This window comes from Acanthopagrus latus, chromosome 21, assembly GCF_904848185.1.
Source record: "Acanthopagrus latus isolate v.2019 chromosome 21, fAcaLat1.1, whole genome shotgun sequence".
In the NCBI taxonomy this organism is placed as follows: Eukaryota; Metazoa; Chordata; class Actinopteri; order Spariformes; family Sparidae; genus Acanthopagrus; species Acanthopagrus latus.
This window is the reverse complement of record NC_051059.1, coordinates 6271347-6287731: the sequence shown is the minus strand read 5'-3', so window position 1 is coordinate 6287731 and position 16385 is coordinate 6271347. Positions and strand designations below refer to the sequence as shown.

At 40.6% G+C, this 16385-nt stretch overlaps 2 protein-coding genes across 3 annotated transcripts; one reads left to right on the top strand and one right to left on the bottom strand.

Annotated features, from left to right (window-relative positions):
* The first annotated feature begins 148 nt into the window (after window positions 1–148).
* Window positions 149–1485, top strand: c21h14orf119 (chromosome 21 C14orf119 homolog). The gene is made up of 2 exons (XM_037083757.1): window positions 149–856; window positions 949–1485. Exons 1-2 carry the CDS (start codon window positions 443–445, stop codon window positions 1120–1122), a joined length of 588 nt encoding a protein of 195 aa, XP_036939652.1. The 5' UTR covers window positions 149–442; the 3' UTR covers window positions 1123–1485.
* si:ch211-14a17.10 (cingulin) lies at window positions 1481–14539 on the bottom strand. Of its 2 annotated transcripts, none has more exons than XM_037083751.1 (42): window positions 14433–14539; window positions 14240–14313; window positions 13455–13479; window positions 13113–13181; window positions 12940–13029; window positions 12782–12850; window positions 12588–12683; window positions 12322–12408; window positions 12030–12128; window positions 11739–11804; window positions 11563–11652; window positions 11383–11469; window positions 11207–11296; window positions 11006–11095; window positions 10718–10804; window positions 10557–10619; window positions 10401–10463; window positions 10196–10264; window positions 10020–10103; window positions 9858–9944; window positions 8811–8879; window positions 8662–8724; window positions 8457–8546; window positions 8267–8356; window positions 8086–8175; window positions 7935–7997; window positions 7783–7845; window positions 7111–7179; window positions 6593–6676; window positions 6219–6305; window positions 6009–6092; window positions 5841–5909; window positions 5654–5743; window positions 5486–5575; window positions 5297–5386; window positions 5096–5185; window positions 4922–5002; window positions 4701–4763; window positions 3932–3994; window positions 2811–2957; window positions 2597–2680; window positions 1481–2160 (listed from the first exon to the last, which is right to left on the bottom strand). In XM_037083751.1, the coding sequence occupies exons 1-42, from the start codon at window positions 14506–14508 to the stop codon at window positions 1607–1609; spliced, it is 3834 nt and encodes a 1277-aa protein (XP_036939646.1). In that variant the 5' UTR covers window positions 14509–14539; the 3' UTR covers window positions 1481–1606. The 2 variants fall into 2 exon arrangements, with proteins under 2 accessions (XP_036939646.1, XP_036939647.1); XM_037083752.1 differs by having other exon boundaries at window positions 14267–14313.
* Window positions 14540–16385: the final 1846 nt, after the last annotated feature.

Below are 16385 nucleotides of genomic sequence, written 5' to 3'. Positions count from 1 at the left end.
ATTGAACATATTGTACACAAATAACCATTTTGATATTTTTATTTGTTCAACAACAAATTGCGCAAAATCTGCGCAAGCTTGATTTTCTTCACGAAAAAGCCAATTGGCTGCATACACTTCCTGTATATATTTGTTAGAAAGATTAACGCCACTCCGGCTTAACATCGCCGCACTTCAGACATGCTGACAACGAGGTAGCAAATTCACGTTTAGGAAATGGGAACTCACAACTGTTTATTTTAAGAGTAGATAACTGTGGGGCTGGTTTTAAATCCAGACTTCGACGGAAGTGTTGCTGAGACATTAAGCTAAGCTACATGGTAACGTTACCGAGGCTGGAGGAGTCTCTCAGCAGCAGCAGCAGCAGCAGGCATTGCTGAATAACTTGCAGCAGAGGAATAGCTGGCTCTTCTCGGGCTGAGACAAACCTGCGTTACCAAAGATGGCATGGTTCAATCATGTCAGCCAAGGCTCAAATCAGCAACAGCAGCAGCAGCCAATGGACAGTCACAGATTCACAGCCACAGACACCCTGTGCGGCACTCTCACCTCCAGGCTCAGAGGTCCGACAGAGGGACCACTACACTCCTCTCCCAGCCCAGAGGACTTCCCATCAGCTCTACGGGGTGTATCTAGCCCCCCCAGTCTAGAGAAGCTCTCCTGCTCTTCTCCAAGCGCGTGTCAGGAGAGAAATCTTGAGCCAATCTCCTATGTGAGCCTTCAGGAGCAGCGGTGCGTCCTGAGCTGGTTCCAGGGCTGGACCGGCACCCAGCGAGAGCGGTTCATGCAGGACCTTCTGGGGAAAGCTGTGCCTGGGAAAGTGTGCACCCTCCTAGACTCACTGAGTACACTTCAGGTACCTTCAACACTGCCCCCGCTCAACAGATAGTCCAGAGAATGATTGCATTTCTCACATCTGTTTTCTCTTTTTTTTTGTATCCTGACTAGGTTAAAGACAGACTACCAAACATCTTTGAATGCCAGCTGCGCCTCTGGACCCAGTGGTTCGAGTCTTGGGGAGAAGAGGAGAGGAATCACTTCCTGCACATACTGGAGGAGCGGGACCCAGTGTTTGTCGCCCACTTTTACAGGAGTGTAGCCGGGACAGCAGGAAGAGACTGAGCAGTGATCGCAGCGTGATGGAAAAGAAACGACATATGTTGAAGAGGTGACGTGTAGTGGGAAATGTGTATTAGATCAGAGATAGCTCTCTTGAGAGAAATGTTTGTGTAACTGTGATGGGACTTATTGTTGAAGGTTAACCATTTCATTGTCAGAAGTATTCACTCAATATAAGCTGTTTTTATTCAGTTTCTCCAGGGCTGCATCATACATCATAACACATCTTTTTATAAAGTTCAGAACCTTTTGTTAAATGCTCTCATGGGTTAAGTTCTGCCATTTAGCTATCCGATGGCGTGAACTTGAAATTAACAGGTTTAACATCTGCTTGTAAAAACAGAACAATAAACAAAATGCATTGTTGTACAATGGTTTTTATTGTCTGAAACATGCATCAGTAGTAACAGAATGTGCAGTCACAGGGCTCAGGATGGGGATAAATGGCTAAACTTTGAAACATGGGACAAATGGCTTGTCACATTCTTTATTCAATCCAGTCAACCGAACCAGGGCTAACCAACACTACTGGAGTGGGACTTCCAACGTCCTCAACACACAAATTGACAAATGGATAGATTTTGTCTGTAAACCTTTGACCTACAAATGAATAGATCTGAGATCTGGTGTCTGCGTCGTAAAAGGACACCTGTCCCTTTTTGTAGTCCAGCAGAATGCCCAGCGTCAAAGGCTGCCTCTCAACCTGAAGGGTAACGTGTTGCCTATCAATAGCTTTGTATTGACCATTTTTGGTCAGGACTACAGTCCAGAAACCATTAGCTGGACGGAATGTCACTGCTCCTCTTCGTGGAGCAGATTCACTGGCCATCCCCACATGATAACAATGCTTCTCAGCTACAGAGATCTCCCAGTAATGTCTGCCAGTTGAAAAGCCAGTCCTGCCCAGGGCAGCGAGGTGAACATTAAACCGGCCTGGATGGTCGAGGACATTTTGCAATTCCTTGCTAGTGGACATCTCAGTGTAGTCTGCAGACAGAGCTACTCTTGGGTTGGCTGTGTTTGAATCGAAGATCATCTTCCCTGTATATCGAGAAAGGTAGTAGATCATGTGTATCTTTACACCAGATTTGAAAGAAAATTGACATCAAAGATTTTACGGCAGTACTTTAGTATGTCACTTCCATAAAGTTGTGGAGACCCAAAAGACAGATTTTGAAAAAGAATGGTTAAAAGTGAAGCTTCAGAGGCTGAGATACTGGCATGGGTCAAACGATAAAAGACTGGACCCTACAATTCCCATAATTCAGCTAGCCAGCATCTTTCTTTAGACCCTTTATGCCTGGTAAGTTTAAAGTGTACAGTATGTGTGCACATGTTTGCAATAATTTTTATCATGACATTTATGCAGTTTGAACACTTATCATGTGGGATTAAAATGTTGGCATGAAACTGAAATATCAAAAAGTCCACTGGCCAAAACATTCCAAGGAAATGAACGAACCCTTGCGTGACTTACTGGCATAGATCGTATTATCTTCCACATCAGTCTGCTGTTTTTCTTCAGTGATGTTCGGGGTCTGTTTCTCTTGTCTCTGTAATTCTGTTTGATGAAAAATAACATGACACACTGGATCTCAAAAATACAGGATCCGACCATTACACTGGTTCCTTTCCTTTAGTATAAACTAACTGTATCTACTGCATCTGTACAGACAGAGAGGTGAACTTACTGCTGTATTCCTTCTGCAGGTTGTTATTCACCCTGATCTGTTCTTCTAAGTCCTGCTGCAGCTGTTTGAGGTTAGCATCCTTCTCGTGCAGTTTCTGCTGCAGGCGATCAGCATCCTCCAGGCTCTGCTGCAGTTGCATTTCTAAATCTGTTTGATCAAAGGATAAGACACCCAAATAAGAAATAAAAAACAGTCATTATCTGGTCTTAGCAGCTACAGTGAAGAGTTCATCTTAGAAAAGGGTGTAAATAAAGTCTTTTCAAATCGATTTGGGATTTGATGGGTCCTGGAGACTTGAATTAACCCACATACGCTGTGTTTTTTTGTCGTTCTGTTTTATGTTTTAAAACAAGTACCCGTTTACTTCAGTTATCAAAGAGAATGCTGCAATGTTAATAACTACAAAACTAGTAGATCGAGCAGATAATGATTAAATTAAAATATTTTGAGTAGCTTTTCTTTTACAGTGCCTATAAAACGTATTTGACCTTTTGGATGTTTTCCCATTTTCTTGATTTTATAAATGGATTCATGGTTAATATACACAAATATACAAAAACAACTATTGGGTGTCAAAGTGAAAACAGATTTCTACAAAGTAATGTCAATTAACTACAAATATATAATGTAAAATAAGGGTCTGCACAAGTATTCACCCCCTTCAAATCAGTATTTAGTAGATGCACCGTTGAACTCAATCACAGCACTGAGTCTTTGTGGATAGGTCTCAGTCAGGCTTGCACCTCATCTTACACTACGGTTTCACTCCACTCTTCTTTGCAGGGGCGGCCGCTGAGAAGCATCCCCACAGCATGATGCTGCCACCACCATGCTTCACATAGTGTATTTGGTGTCCACTAAACATCACATCTAGTCGGATGTCCAAAAAGCTCCATTTTGGTCTCATCAGACCAATGAACCTTTTTAAAGGAGCGGCAGAAGAAATCTGCTTTCACTTTATAACTAAAGAGGGGTTTTTTGTAAATGTTTTGTTGTGTATATTTGTTTATATTGACCATGATTCCTTTTATAAAAGCAATAAAGGGAAAAACACCCAAGGTGGTGAATAATCTTTACAGGCACTGTATGAAGGGATAATGAGGTGATACTAAGGAACTCACCGTCACACTGGCTGTTGACATTACTGCAGCACGTTCTCAGTTCTGTGACCTCCTGCTGTAAGTCTGATAGATGGAGGGTGGTGAGACATCGTTATGTATAAAACAGCAAATTTTAAAGGAATAGTTCAAATGAAAAAAAAAACAAAAAACTGTAAGCCGCTGATCAAACTGGCTGGTCAACCGAATTGTTGTTCCAACAGTTTACACTCAATTTATAAAATCATATAGCCATAAATTGCTCCAATAATGCTTCTGTTATGTCGCCTGATTTCTCAAACAACATTGTGCTGCCAGGAAACAACAGCGGGGATAAATGATCCATAAACTTGATGCAGATGGAAAGGGGTTGTTGCTACCAAGCTATGTGCAAGAAACTGGACCACGCAACGGTCCTGTCCCAGTTGTGTCCTCACAAACTGCAGAATAACCCCTCACTAATCGCCGCAACATCTGTTTGGTTTGCATGGGGCTGAAGAGCCAACAAGCTGAGACTTCGAGAAGTATCACTCTGGCAAAGAAATAATAGTCTGGCACATAACCTCCAGCCACCTAAAAGGACAACCCACTTTACCTTTGGTCAGAGAGGCCAACCGTATCCAGACTTTGTGGTTAAGTTAAGCTAACTGGCCTCTGGTTGAATCTTCAGAGCGTACAGACAAGAGAATGGTATCAATCTTCTCATCCAACTGTCTGCAGAAAACAAGGAAGTGTATCTCCCAAAATGTCTATCAAACTATTCCTTAAAGACACTGCTGTGTAGAGAGCATACCTCTGTTGGTGTTTGCAAGTTTTCTGTTCTCTCTTTGTTGCGTTTGTATTTGTTGCTCCAATTCTAAGGATGAAAAAACAACAACTGTGTTGAAAACAGATTATTTGGATGATTTAGACATTACATGTTAGGATTATTTCTAGATATTTACTGACATAAAAAGTACAAAATAATTTGTGGACTGACAGCATAGACGATGTAGTAGAAAAGTATTGACAAACCATCGATGTTCTGGTTGGCAGCTTTTTTTGACAGTTTCTGAGCCTTTTTCAGTTTTGCTCTCAGGTCAGCGATCTCCATTACTAGCGGAGACACAGAAACATCTGCAGTGTTACATTCTGCTTAAAGGAAACAGACATGAGGCAAAACTTGAGCACAATCAGAACTTTTCATACTCGAGTTGAAATTCTTTGCATCTGCTTCCCTGAGTCGGAGTTCGCTGTCCTGCAGTTGCCTGTTTGTCAAATTCAGTCTCTTCTGAAGCTCTGAAAATGATTTAAAGATAAATCAGTGACAAAATAATTAGTTATGTATATGTGTATGTATGTACCTTAAGGCACATGATAACACAAGTGTCAACATTTTTTTTTTTTTACCTTCCAGATTCTCAGTGTTTGCTTCCTTGAGGTCAGATATCTCATCCTCCAGAGGTTTGATTTTCTGGTGAAGTTCCATAATCTGTGCCGCTACAAAAAAGCAAAGCAAACTTCTTTTAGTATTCAGGTGCATTTTGACGATTCTGTTTTTTTTTTTTCTCCCAGATCGAAACTGAGCAGAAGTCTTACACAAATTAGCAATCCTCGTGTCACTCGAGTCCAGCACCAGCGTCTTTTCTCTTATCTGATTTCTGACGTCCTCCAGTTCACTCTCCAGATCTTCGAGAAAGACAGAACAGATGTTTTATTTCCTCAAAATGTATCCAGCGGTGTGAACTTAAAGCAGCTGCCTCCCACCTTTAATTTTCGCCAATTCTGCTTGATTCTGTTTGTCCGCTTGCTTCTTCAGTCGTGCTATTTCATCTTGTTGAGCCAAGATTTGAAACACTAAAAGAAGAAAAACCCGATGAGATCTATTCACTGGATACAAACCCACGATCGACAAGAACAATTACGATTTACTGTCGTTTTCATGGTGACTCACTCAGTTTAGTATTTTCATTGTTTTCGTCTTGTATTCCTGTGATCAAATCATTCATTAGGTCTTGGAGTCCTGCAGACAAGAGACGTCGAACAACATCATTTCATGAGAGGAGATTTATCAACTTATCAACTGTTGTTGTTGTCGTCGACATAAGTGCCTGTCGCTCACCTCTCATCTTGATGTAATCTGTGTCGTTTGCGGCCACATTCGCCAGCTTATCAATTTCTGTTTGTATCGTAATGATCTGTAGGACTGGAAGGATGGTTAGAGATTGACAATCATTTGTTAGCATGTATAATACCCATCAACTATACATACATACAGTATAACTCAGTGATTTTGATTCTTTTTGGAGGGTTGCAATCGTGTTCTACTCACGCCTTTGCGGTTGAGCACTTCTTGCTTTGAGCTCCTCTGTTTTTTTGGCCAGCTCGTTTGTTTTCGCATCGATAATTTTTTGAAGTTCTGCAAAATGGAAAACAATAAAATGTCCTCACTTGTATATTTTTTTGCTCTTCTTTGTACTTTAACAAGAACAACACAACGCAGATTTTATGCTCTTCACTAAGTAGCACAGTAAGCTATCATAGCTAGCATTTTGTGCACCCATCAAAGGGCTTCATTGAAACAACAGCACGACGAAACATCTCTGACAAGGCACATACTGTACTTCAAATCGAGCAAGGATGGAATATATTAATATATACAAAAAACATCAAACTGTAAAATGACAGTGAAACACACACACTGACCTTTTATCTTAGTGTCAGACTCACTGCTCTGTTGTTGTCTCTTCAGCTCCTCTATTTGTAGAGTCAAAGTTGAAACTTGAAGCGCTGAAAAAAACACATTTACAAGGAGTTACACAAAAGTAATCAAGTTTCTCCTCATCGTTAGAGCAACATTATGTAGAAATTGGCATTTTGTGTGCGATTTGGTGCCCCCTCCCCAACTGTTTCTGAGTGCAACACCACTGCTGTAAATACATATCTGAGGCCTGCAATTTGCCAGACATAACATAGGTGCTAACTACAAACAAAACTCATCGCAAGTCATTACAAGACACTGCATCATCAAAATTATACTAAAAAAATACATGTTAATTTAAACGTAGTTTGTATGACGATTATAACACAATTCTCATCATAGATTAAGTAAATAACTAACTGCCTACAATCGCACGGATCAATTTCCATCATCCATTATGGATTAAGAATTATTTTCTCAATAAACTTGTTCACTGTTAGGTAACACGGCTCCAACCACTCACCGAGCGAAGTCACAGTGTCCGATTTGGACTGAAGTTCCACAATTTTGCTGTCCAGGTCGTTCTGCAGATCTACAAGGACACATTTGTGACAAAGTAGGCAGAAAAAGAAGAATGCACTTTTATGAGAAGGAGTTTCTTTATGCAAATCGCATGCTAGCTGTGATCATCATCTGCTGCCAGGTGTTGCCCTCTCTCCACCTAATAATTCGCTTCCCCTTTCGGGCCACTTGTACAGGCTATCTGGCAATTAAAGATCACAAGCCAATCACTATCGATAGCACACGACATTTCATATCACTGTATGTAGCTGTATAGAATATAAAAAAAAATATACAAAATGTACACTTCTTCCAGAACATATTATCAATCATTAAGATCTTTAAGGCCTCAACTTTTCTCAGTCTGCGTAAGTCTACTGAAGGAGTAGATGTACAAGATTCTTTGTGTTATTCTCCATACTTTTCCCTCTGCTCCATTTGGGTCAATATAGAATGAAACCCCTGGTACCAGTATCATATCACATCCTCACTGCATGGTACTAAATCCAACCATTTGCTAAACAGGAACAAGACTCTCATATTTTTTATCAACAACATTGTTAAAACAACACAAAAAGCATGTCATTTCCCACAATAGGGTCAGAAGGTAACAAGTCAGCAAGGCGACACTCACCTTTAAGTTTCTCCTCAAAATCTGAACACTGTCCCTCCGTCTGGTTCAGCTGATTCCGCAGATCTGATCCAAAATACAAAAGCAAACATTCATATTTAAATAAACTACTCTTCCTTGTTGCAGAAAGCTACACGAGGTAGTGCTGAACTCACCATTGATCTCAGCCCGATCACGAGCGCACTCCTCCGCGTTTTCCTTCAGTTGTTCTCTCAGCTCTGGAAACAGTAAGGCTTAATTAAACTTCCGATGGATCTACTGCTAATACGTGAGCCGACAGTGTCAAGGGGGAAATGAGATGCTCACTGGTAATTGTGGCAGAAGTTGTTTGGCTCTCACTGTGCTGTTCTTTTGCTAGTTTTCTGAGTTGGTTGTGCAGATTGGTGGCTGCAAGAACTGGGAAACATGGAAATAATCAATTGTATCACAATATATTTGTGGATATTTCTCAGTAGTGAATGTAGACACTAAGTTTCCTTTCACTTACTCATCCTGGCATCTCTCTGATTCTTCTCTTTCAGATCGTTGACACATTTCTGCAGCTCGTTCCTCTTAGACGTCAGATCATTTCTGAGCTCTGAGACAAATTCAGAGAAGTTAATATGCAGAACCAGGATGCAGTGAGAACAATATAACAGACATAAGCTTGTTGTTAAACATTTTAAGGAGATATTTACTGGTTGCGAGAGGGTTTTGTAACATCTGGACGCCTGCCAGCTGTTTCTGCAGCTGCTCCACCTGACTCTGCAGGCTGATCATTTTCAGCACTGAAGCACACCACAACAGAGAGGACGAAATGGAGTTGGATTCAAGCAATCCCGTAACAAGATGAACAAACAACTTGTGTGTGAAGCTTTCTTCTGACAGCTATTTCAAACTCACTCAGTTTCGTGTTTTGCCTGTCGTCCATTTCAGCGAGAAGCTCATCCACCCTGTTTTGCAACTCTGGGAAAAGTCAGTTTTTTTTCAATTAACATCCCTCTGAATTTGTACATTGGTGTTTAAAGTAGAGTAACATTTTGCACGCTCACCGTTGGTGTCACTGCCAGCCCTTTTTTGAAGGTCCGATATCTGTTCCTGCAGCTCAATGACTGTTAAAACTGAAACAAACAAACGTGCCGTGAGATTGGCGGGACCCATTGCCAGAGAAATCTGTGTCAGCAGTCCTCAACATTAAAAGGCTAGATGGCCATGTATGTTATTTATCATTCAATAATCATCTCAGCTACGCTAACTAGGAATTAGTATTTGTGCTGTTTGAAACTGGGCTTGGCAACAAGACGCTGGCTAACACTCAAAACATTAGTGGATTTGGGGCTGCTGGGTACATTTTCACAGATAAAGGTTTTTGATGGTTTCAGCCAACATTTTTTAGATCAATAGACTTCAGTTGTTTAAACTGTAATCCCAAAAGGACTCCAGTGTGACAGAGTCCAAGTCACCAAAATCAATAAAACACTATCTTTCTTTTTGCATCATGATGATGATTTCACAAAATCTGGTGCCGTTACGATGATAGAGGAGCCTTTCTGTCAAAGTATTTAAATGTAAAAAACAAAAACATAAGAAAGATACAAGGAAAAACAGTCAAAGTTTGCAGTTTTATCTAAGATTGGATACTTAACATTTAAAATATTTCTTTTTAAGATTTTTGAATATATTCCTTGTTCTGTAAACGATTTCTTAAAAAGTCTTGATTTTCACTTTTCATTATGTCGAATGATGATTTGGTCTATAGAAAATACCACTCCGAGTCCCAAAAAAGTTGGGCCGCTGCGTAAAATAGAAATAAAACAGAATGTGACCATACTAACCTACTAACTCAAAATTTCCCAGTAAAGTAGAGCGATTTTAAAGTTAAAACAATACAAAGAAAATATATATTTAATTTTATCTCATCAACTGCATTGATCTTTAGAATTGTATGCTAATCTGAATTGCACTTAAAAAAAAAAAAAAAAACACTTTATTTACATAGCATCTGTTTTTCAGAACGTGGTGCTGACAAATCTGAAGGCAGGTGTGAAGTTAAAGGTGATTTGTACTTTATCCATTAGTGTAATCAAAGAGGTGCTCACTTATTCTTGGGTTGGCAACCAGTGTCTGTATGTCTGCAGTCTTAGAGTTCAGATCGTCTTGCTTCTTCTCCAGTTGCCTCGTCAGCTCTGTGAGGAGACAGTGATGGTGACAGTGAAAACTCAGGGAGGCAGAAAAAAATCCTCAAAACTGTGACCACTCACCTCTGATCCTGTCCGGGTCATCGGCGGTGGAGATCAGCTCCCTCAGAGTCCTCAGCTCATCATGCAGGCTTATCACGTTCAGAACTGACCCAGAGAACAGAGGCAACATCACTACAGCGCTTGTACTTCTGAAACAAGCCGCCAGGTGAGCAACGGTGCGATGAAACGTTACTCACTGAGTGCTGCTTCGGAGTTTCCGGTTGTGTTCAGTTCTTTGACCTTCTGCTCAAATTCAGTCTTTACGTCTGATGGAAAAACACACACACACACACACACACACACACACACACACACACACACACACACATGGATGCAGAATCAGAGCTGAAAATAAAACCTGAATCGCCGGAGCCTTTAGCTGAAGTCATGTTCACAACTCACGCTCATATCTCTCCTCAGGCCCGGAGCATTCTTGACTCTTTGCCCACAGCTTCCTCTGCAGCTCTGCCGCGTAAAAACAGAGAACGCCATCGTGAAAACGCTCACCTGAAAACTGTGCTCTCAAGTGTTTCAGCTCTGAGAATAACACGGACTCACCACTTATTTCAGCCTGAGCTCTGGCAAATTCATTTTCCTTGGTTTGAAGCAGAGTCTGAAGGGCTGATTTAGAACACGGTTTGTGTCAGTGCAATACTCAGTCAACAATCAGCTGCTTTTCAGCCTGATTTAAACAACAGCAGGGGCGGAGGAGGACTCACCGGTGGCCGGGCTTGTCGGTGTTGTCTGGTCTTGCTCATCAACCTGCAGCGTTCTCACCTCTTTCATTAGGCCGATGATTGTCATGACTGTAAACGAAAAGTAAAAGAAAACTTCTGACATTTAGAGGTGACATATGTTTGCTATTTTTACGGACTTTGTGGTGATATAACACGATTTAAAATAGAAAAGAAGCATCGAAGATTCTGGAAAATACAGTATTAAGGATAGAATAGACAATATTTTGAGTTATAAACCTTTACAATCCTCTTTTTCATGCTCATACTCACTCAGTTGTGACTGGGCATACTCTGTTCCCTCCAGCTGCTTCTGTAAGTGCTCTAGTCGTTTCTTCTCCTGCTCCAGGATAACTTTTATCTCTACAATGAAAAAAGCGACAACTACTATCATTACAAAATCCCACATTAGACAAGCCAAGTGTGACTTTCAACTTATTTAATCAAGTTTCAGACAGCTGTAGGGTTATTCACCGTTAAGTTGGGACTCAGTTATCCTTTTTGCATTCTCCATTAACTGGTTCAAGCCCTCCACCTCGCTCTGCAACCGCAAAATTTCCCTGGCTGGGGAGAAAAGATAAAGCATTTGAAACTAATGCTGTAGCAAAAACCACAACAAGAACATAAAAGTGTGTAAGTTGGACACTCACTAAGTGTTGTGTTACGCTCCTCACGATTCAGCTGTAAAATCTTCTTTTTAAGGAGCTCCCCTTTTTGCCTCCATTGCCTCTGGTACTCTGGAAAAAGAATAGCTTATGGCTATAGCTTAAATCACCATCAAGGTCACATTCAAGATAGAGAAAAAATGACACAGCACCATGAGATCTTACCAGCAGTGTTAGTTCTGGATTCTTTAATGTGGATACTAATCCGCCTCTGCATCATCGCAATCTTACTGTGTACAGAAATCACCTCGAGCACTGAAGAGAGAATGTCAGGTTGAGTTAAATCTCAAACGTAGTTAACCGTGATGAAAACGCTGACAGATGGAGGGAGGTGTACTGACTGGCTGAGACTGCGTCTCCTTTCACTCGCAGCTGACTGATCTTCTCGTCCAGCTGGCCCTGGAGACCTGATGAGTTAAAAGAGGTTAAAGGGTAAGTCCACTAACTTTGTACATTGACATGTGTTTGTTAAATTAAACTTGCACTCCATTTATGAATTCAACTTTTTATCTGCGAAGGAAGACTGTGTCATTTCTTGTCTCAGAAGCTACATAGCCTAGCTTCAAATTGTACTTCCTGAATTATGTATCAAAGTATATCTAAATATTTCAGTTGAATGGGCAGCAGTTTACCCAGAATTGTCCTGTCAGGTTGAAGACCAGTTTCTCCTCTTCTTGATTTTTCCTGCTCCAGATCCCAGATCTGATTTTGCAGTGAAATGACCTGAAGAACTGAGCACACACACAAAAGCACATCATATCATAACCATTTACCGCTGTGTATATACATAATTTGGACAAATAAGAATGGATAAGCATCTTTAAAGGAAATCCTTGAGACTTCACTACTGCTTTCAGCTGCTCTACAACTGTCTTGTAAATCTTTTTTTTTTTTTTTTTTTTTTTTTTAAAAAAGAGCTCTCACTCAGTGATGCGTTTGTGTGGCTTCTTTCAATCTGCTGCATCTTTTCATTCATTTCAGTGGTTTTCTCTTGCAGCTCTCTCCGCAGCGCTGTGGGACACGAGTTCAGGTATGAAACATTTGAAGTCAGAGACATTCATCATAAGCAACCTAAGAGGTTTCTCACATCTTCTACAGACGGAAATATCAGGCTGTTTGTCCAAATATTTCAAGATAAATAAAAGGTTTTAGAGTTAGCCTGATGCTGAGCTATGAAAAAAAACACTCACTTGTGATGTCAGTAGCACTTTCAGTGGAATTAGCAGCGTGTCTGACCTTCGTCTGTAATGTATTCACCTCCCTGGTGAGTGCAATGGTTTTCAGAACTAGGCAAAAACATTCACATTAGACAAAGCTGAATATCTGTGTGTTGAAAACAATACAGAAAACTAGAGAGGTTTAACTCCAGGTCAGGTGAACTTACTCAGAAATGTGTCACTATCAAATGTCTCCAGAAGCTGCTTCATGTTGTTGAGTAACTGGGTTTGATAGGCTGGCAATAAATTAAAGATACAGTTAAACACAGTTGTTCCTGATCATGTTTCATACACTTGAGAGTTTGATTCACAATCAAGAGCTTACAGCCAGTAATGGTCGAGGCTGTCAAACTGCACATGTCGAGCTGCAGTTTCAGCTGCCTGACTTCCCTCCTCAGCCCAAAGGCTTCATTATCTGTCAGGGGAGAGCGCAGGTTGTATCAGAGCAACAGGCGCAACTGATGATACACATCAGAATCGAAAAGGATCAGTACTCACCTAGCTGGCTGTTGTAGAGAGTTGCCTGCTGAAGCTGACTGCTGAGTCGTATCAGCTGTTCCTTTACACCTGATAAGGCATGTTAGTAACCCCCCCGATGTTAGCTCAGAGAGTACAGTATGTCACAATATAGTTTTTATAGCCCTATAGCCTCACCGCGTGTGCTGCGGTGGGTATTTACACTTTCAGCAACACTTTGTCAACAGCACTTTCAACAGCACAAGCTGCTGCTTGTAAAATTTCCACTGTAATGCCACTGATAATTTATCACTGCTGGCTAAGCCTGTTCCACCAATTATAATCAGTTTTACATGAGCAAAAAAAGTTTAGACAACCACTCACCCATGCAGGTGCCGGCAGTAGGTGACTGTAGGGGAACAACATATATTTGACTTGTGTAAATAAGTAATAAAGAATTATAATGCAATTTAGTGCAGGGAGGGTCAAAAATGAAACCTGCTGGTGGGACACGGTCCCAATGCAACAAGCTAATTAATTGCATTGTATTGTTCATTATGAAAAAGGGGCAAGGATTCCCAGTTCCTGTGCAAAACTTTGGCCTACAGGCCCCAGTTTGGACAGTCGAATCAACTAATGTTTTCTCATGAACTACATGTAAATATACAAGTTAATACAACTTACTGATTTTGAGCTCATGAAACTTATAATGCTTTTATTTTCACAATGAAATGGAGTACGGGATATGAATGGACATACTCTACAGAGTGTTATTAACTTAAGTCTATAAAGAAACAGGATTAGCATTTAGTCAGAGTTAAAATGATGCTGCTGCCGTATTTTTTAATATCTTAAGGTTATTGAACATGCTTTCTCAAGTTCAGTTATCTTCACAATAGGTTTCACAGAAAAGACAAGAGAACCTTTAGATTAAAGGCAGCAGCTTAAATTTTCTTTTGTTGAAACAGCCTGTTCACATCACAGTAACAACAAACAGATTTGCACAGGCACAGAAAATATTTGTTACATAAAAATCCATTCATAATATCGGGACCTGTGCTTTCTGGGAGGGTTATCTGGAGTAAACCAGGTAGAAGACAGGAAATTACAAGGATCGCCTGTACAAATGTGTTTAACTTGCTCCAAAGGTCACAGTTTGGGAGACTCACAGGGATCTTTGAAATGATCCAGCCTACCTCGGTACTTCGTGATTGGCCGGGTAAAGGATCCACAACCTGACGGACTGAGAAAAAACAGATTCAGATTTCCAATCACCTCGATGTTAACTGTCAGTTTAAAACACTTTCATCATAATCACTGCTCACTTCCCGAGCTCAGTATGGCTGGATTGTGGTTCCTTACCATTTCTGATATGAGAAGCTTGAACAACACAGCAAAGAAGGAGGGGAATCTGAATGAAGTAAGAACTTCCAGCCATCACTGTGTTTCCCTTGTGTCATAAAACTTTCCTTGTCTATGAGCAGCCCCGATGCTTTTATACACCACTGAATGATTGATGTCTGAGGGTGGTGCTGGCTCCCAAAAACAAGGAGGAGCAAACCTGGACCACCTTTAGTCGCCCTTGTTTGAGAAATTGAATGAAAGCACGACTGTGACTGTTCTCAGACTGATTTCATGAAGTGAGTTACAATATAGCGGTGGTTTGGATTTATCTACAGCAAACATTGTGGAAACATTCAGAGAACTCAAGGTCAAAGTGCCAGTAAGCCAACTTTTAGGTAACAGGTTCAAACCATACAAGACAGGAGGGTGACTTATATTGCACACTGTAAACATTTTAAAAATGAACTACAGCATGCTGTGTGTGTCTGTCATGATACCCTTCACTCTAAACATTAAATGTCTGGATGTCACCAGAATCAGTGCTGACACCATTATGCCCACAATGGGCACAAAATAATCTTTACAAATCTTAGAATATGATGTAAATCACCGACAATTCAATGTGTTTCATGAATGTAAATTTATTCAGGATATTGTCCTGAAGTTATCATGATAAATTCTGCGAGAGACAAGTTAAAATTGGCAAGCGCCACTATTTACGCTGAGCTAATGATTAAAAAGTTTGGAGGTGGCTGAATAAAATTGACAAATTTCAAACTCTGTTCTCGCTCTCCTCTGCTGGCCTGGCACTCTACATATAGTTCAGTATATGTTTCTCTGACGTGTAATCTGTTACTGTCTGTGTTCGCCTTCCTCTACAAAGATCACACTTAAACATGATATGTGACATCAGTTTTTGCATCACTTCAAAAACTGAATCCAGCAGTTTTCCCAAAGGAAAGATGACACAGACAGTAACGTCTGTGCAAAGCTAATATTTGTGAGTTGCGTCAGCCATAAAAAAGAATCTGTTTTGTTTGGCTTGAAATGGGACGCCCACCTTCCCCCCATGTTTACATTATGTCGCACGGAGGCGCTTCCCGTAAAGTTGATGTTTTGACACGATTGTGTAAATCTTTTGACTCTGGACTTTGGTTGTGCTGTGATGCCAGAGACCAGAGGTTGCCGAGTTAATTAAACGAGGACGTTTTGATGCAGGACACCGTTGTGTTTATCCTTCAACGAACATGTCTTGGATTTCCTATTGAAAAAGGCTGGATACTAACTTCACAGACTGAGGAGAAATGTGCATCCATGTAAAGGCATGGTAATGAATCACTGGGCTGCAAGTTCTGCATCAGAGAAGCAACATGCCTTTACAGTTACCCTTTCCAGCTTTCCATGGGAATTTTGACTCTGTCTCATCAGATAAAACCAAAACAGTGTGCACAGCTGTACACCATTTGATGATGTGGGTGAATATGTTGGACTCATAGAAACCTCTTACTTCTATTTTTTTTTTTGTTTGTTTGTTTAAGTAAACATAAGTCCATAGTATTCTGCATCAATGATGACCATGATGCAGAATATTACACACTATCAAGATTAAGCATTGTAATTGATCTGTTTTGCTTGGCTTGGATAAGATCTGTGTTCGATCGTGTGCCCTGTTGGGTCTGCAAGCTTCTCTGTATATTTCATTGGTTGGTAAATGATTAACTACATGTTCTCAGTCCAGGTCATTTTTGTGATGTGATGCCAAGTTTAGAAATCATTATTTATTCCTACCACTACCGTTTCTGCTCGGAGAAAATTAGGCCTTCAACCACTCACTTAATAAGAGTTATTCATGCACGTCTGGAGCATTTTCTGTTTGTTTGTCATCATTTATTTCGCACACTGATTGTTGTATGATAACTTAAAGAGGAAATAGGATCATGGGCATGCAGAATTCACATGTCCATTGAACTT

Excerpts from the sequence above, each read along its gene's own strand:
- c21h14orf119 (XM_037083757.1), top strand. The coding sequence starts at position 443 with ATGGCATGGTTCAATCATGTCAGCCAAGGCTCAAATCAGCAACAGCAG. Across the intron at positions 857-948 it reads ACTCACTGAGTACACTTCAG|GTTAAAGACAGACTACCAAA; the intron begins GTACCTTCAACA and ends TATCCTGACTAG.
- si:ch211-14a17.10 (XM_037083751.1), bottom strand. The coding sequence starts at position 14,508 with ATGGCTGGAAGTTCTTACTTCATTCAGATTCCCCTCCTTCTTTGCTGT. Across the intron at positions 11,470-11,562 it reads ATCCAGAACTAACACTGCTG|AGTACCAGAGGCAATGGAGG; the intron begins GTAAGATCTCAT and ends TTCTTTTTCCAG. Across the intron at positions 10,464-10,556 it reads AGCTCAGGCTGAAATAAGTG|AGCTGCAGAGGAAGCTGTGG; the intron begins GTGAGTCCGTGT and ends TTTACGCGGCAG.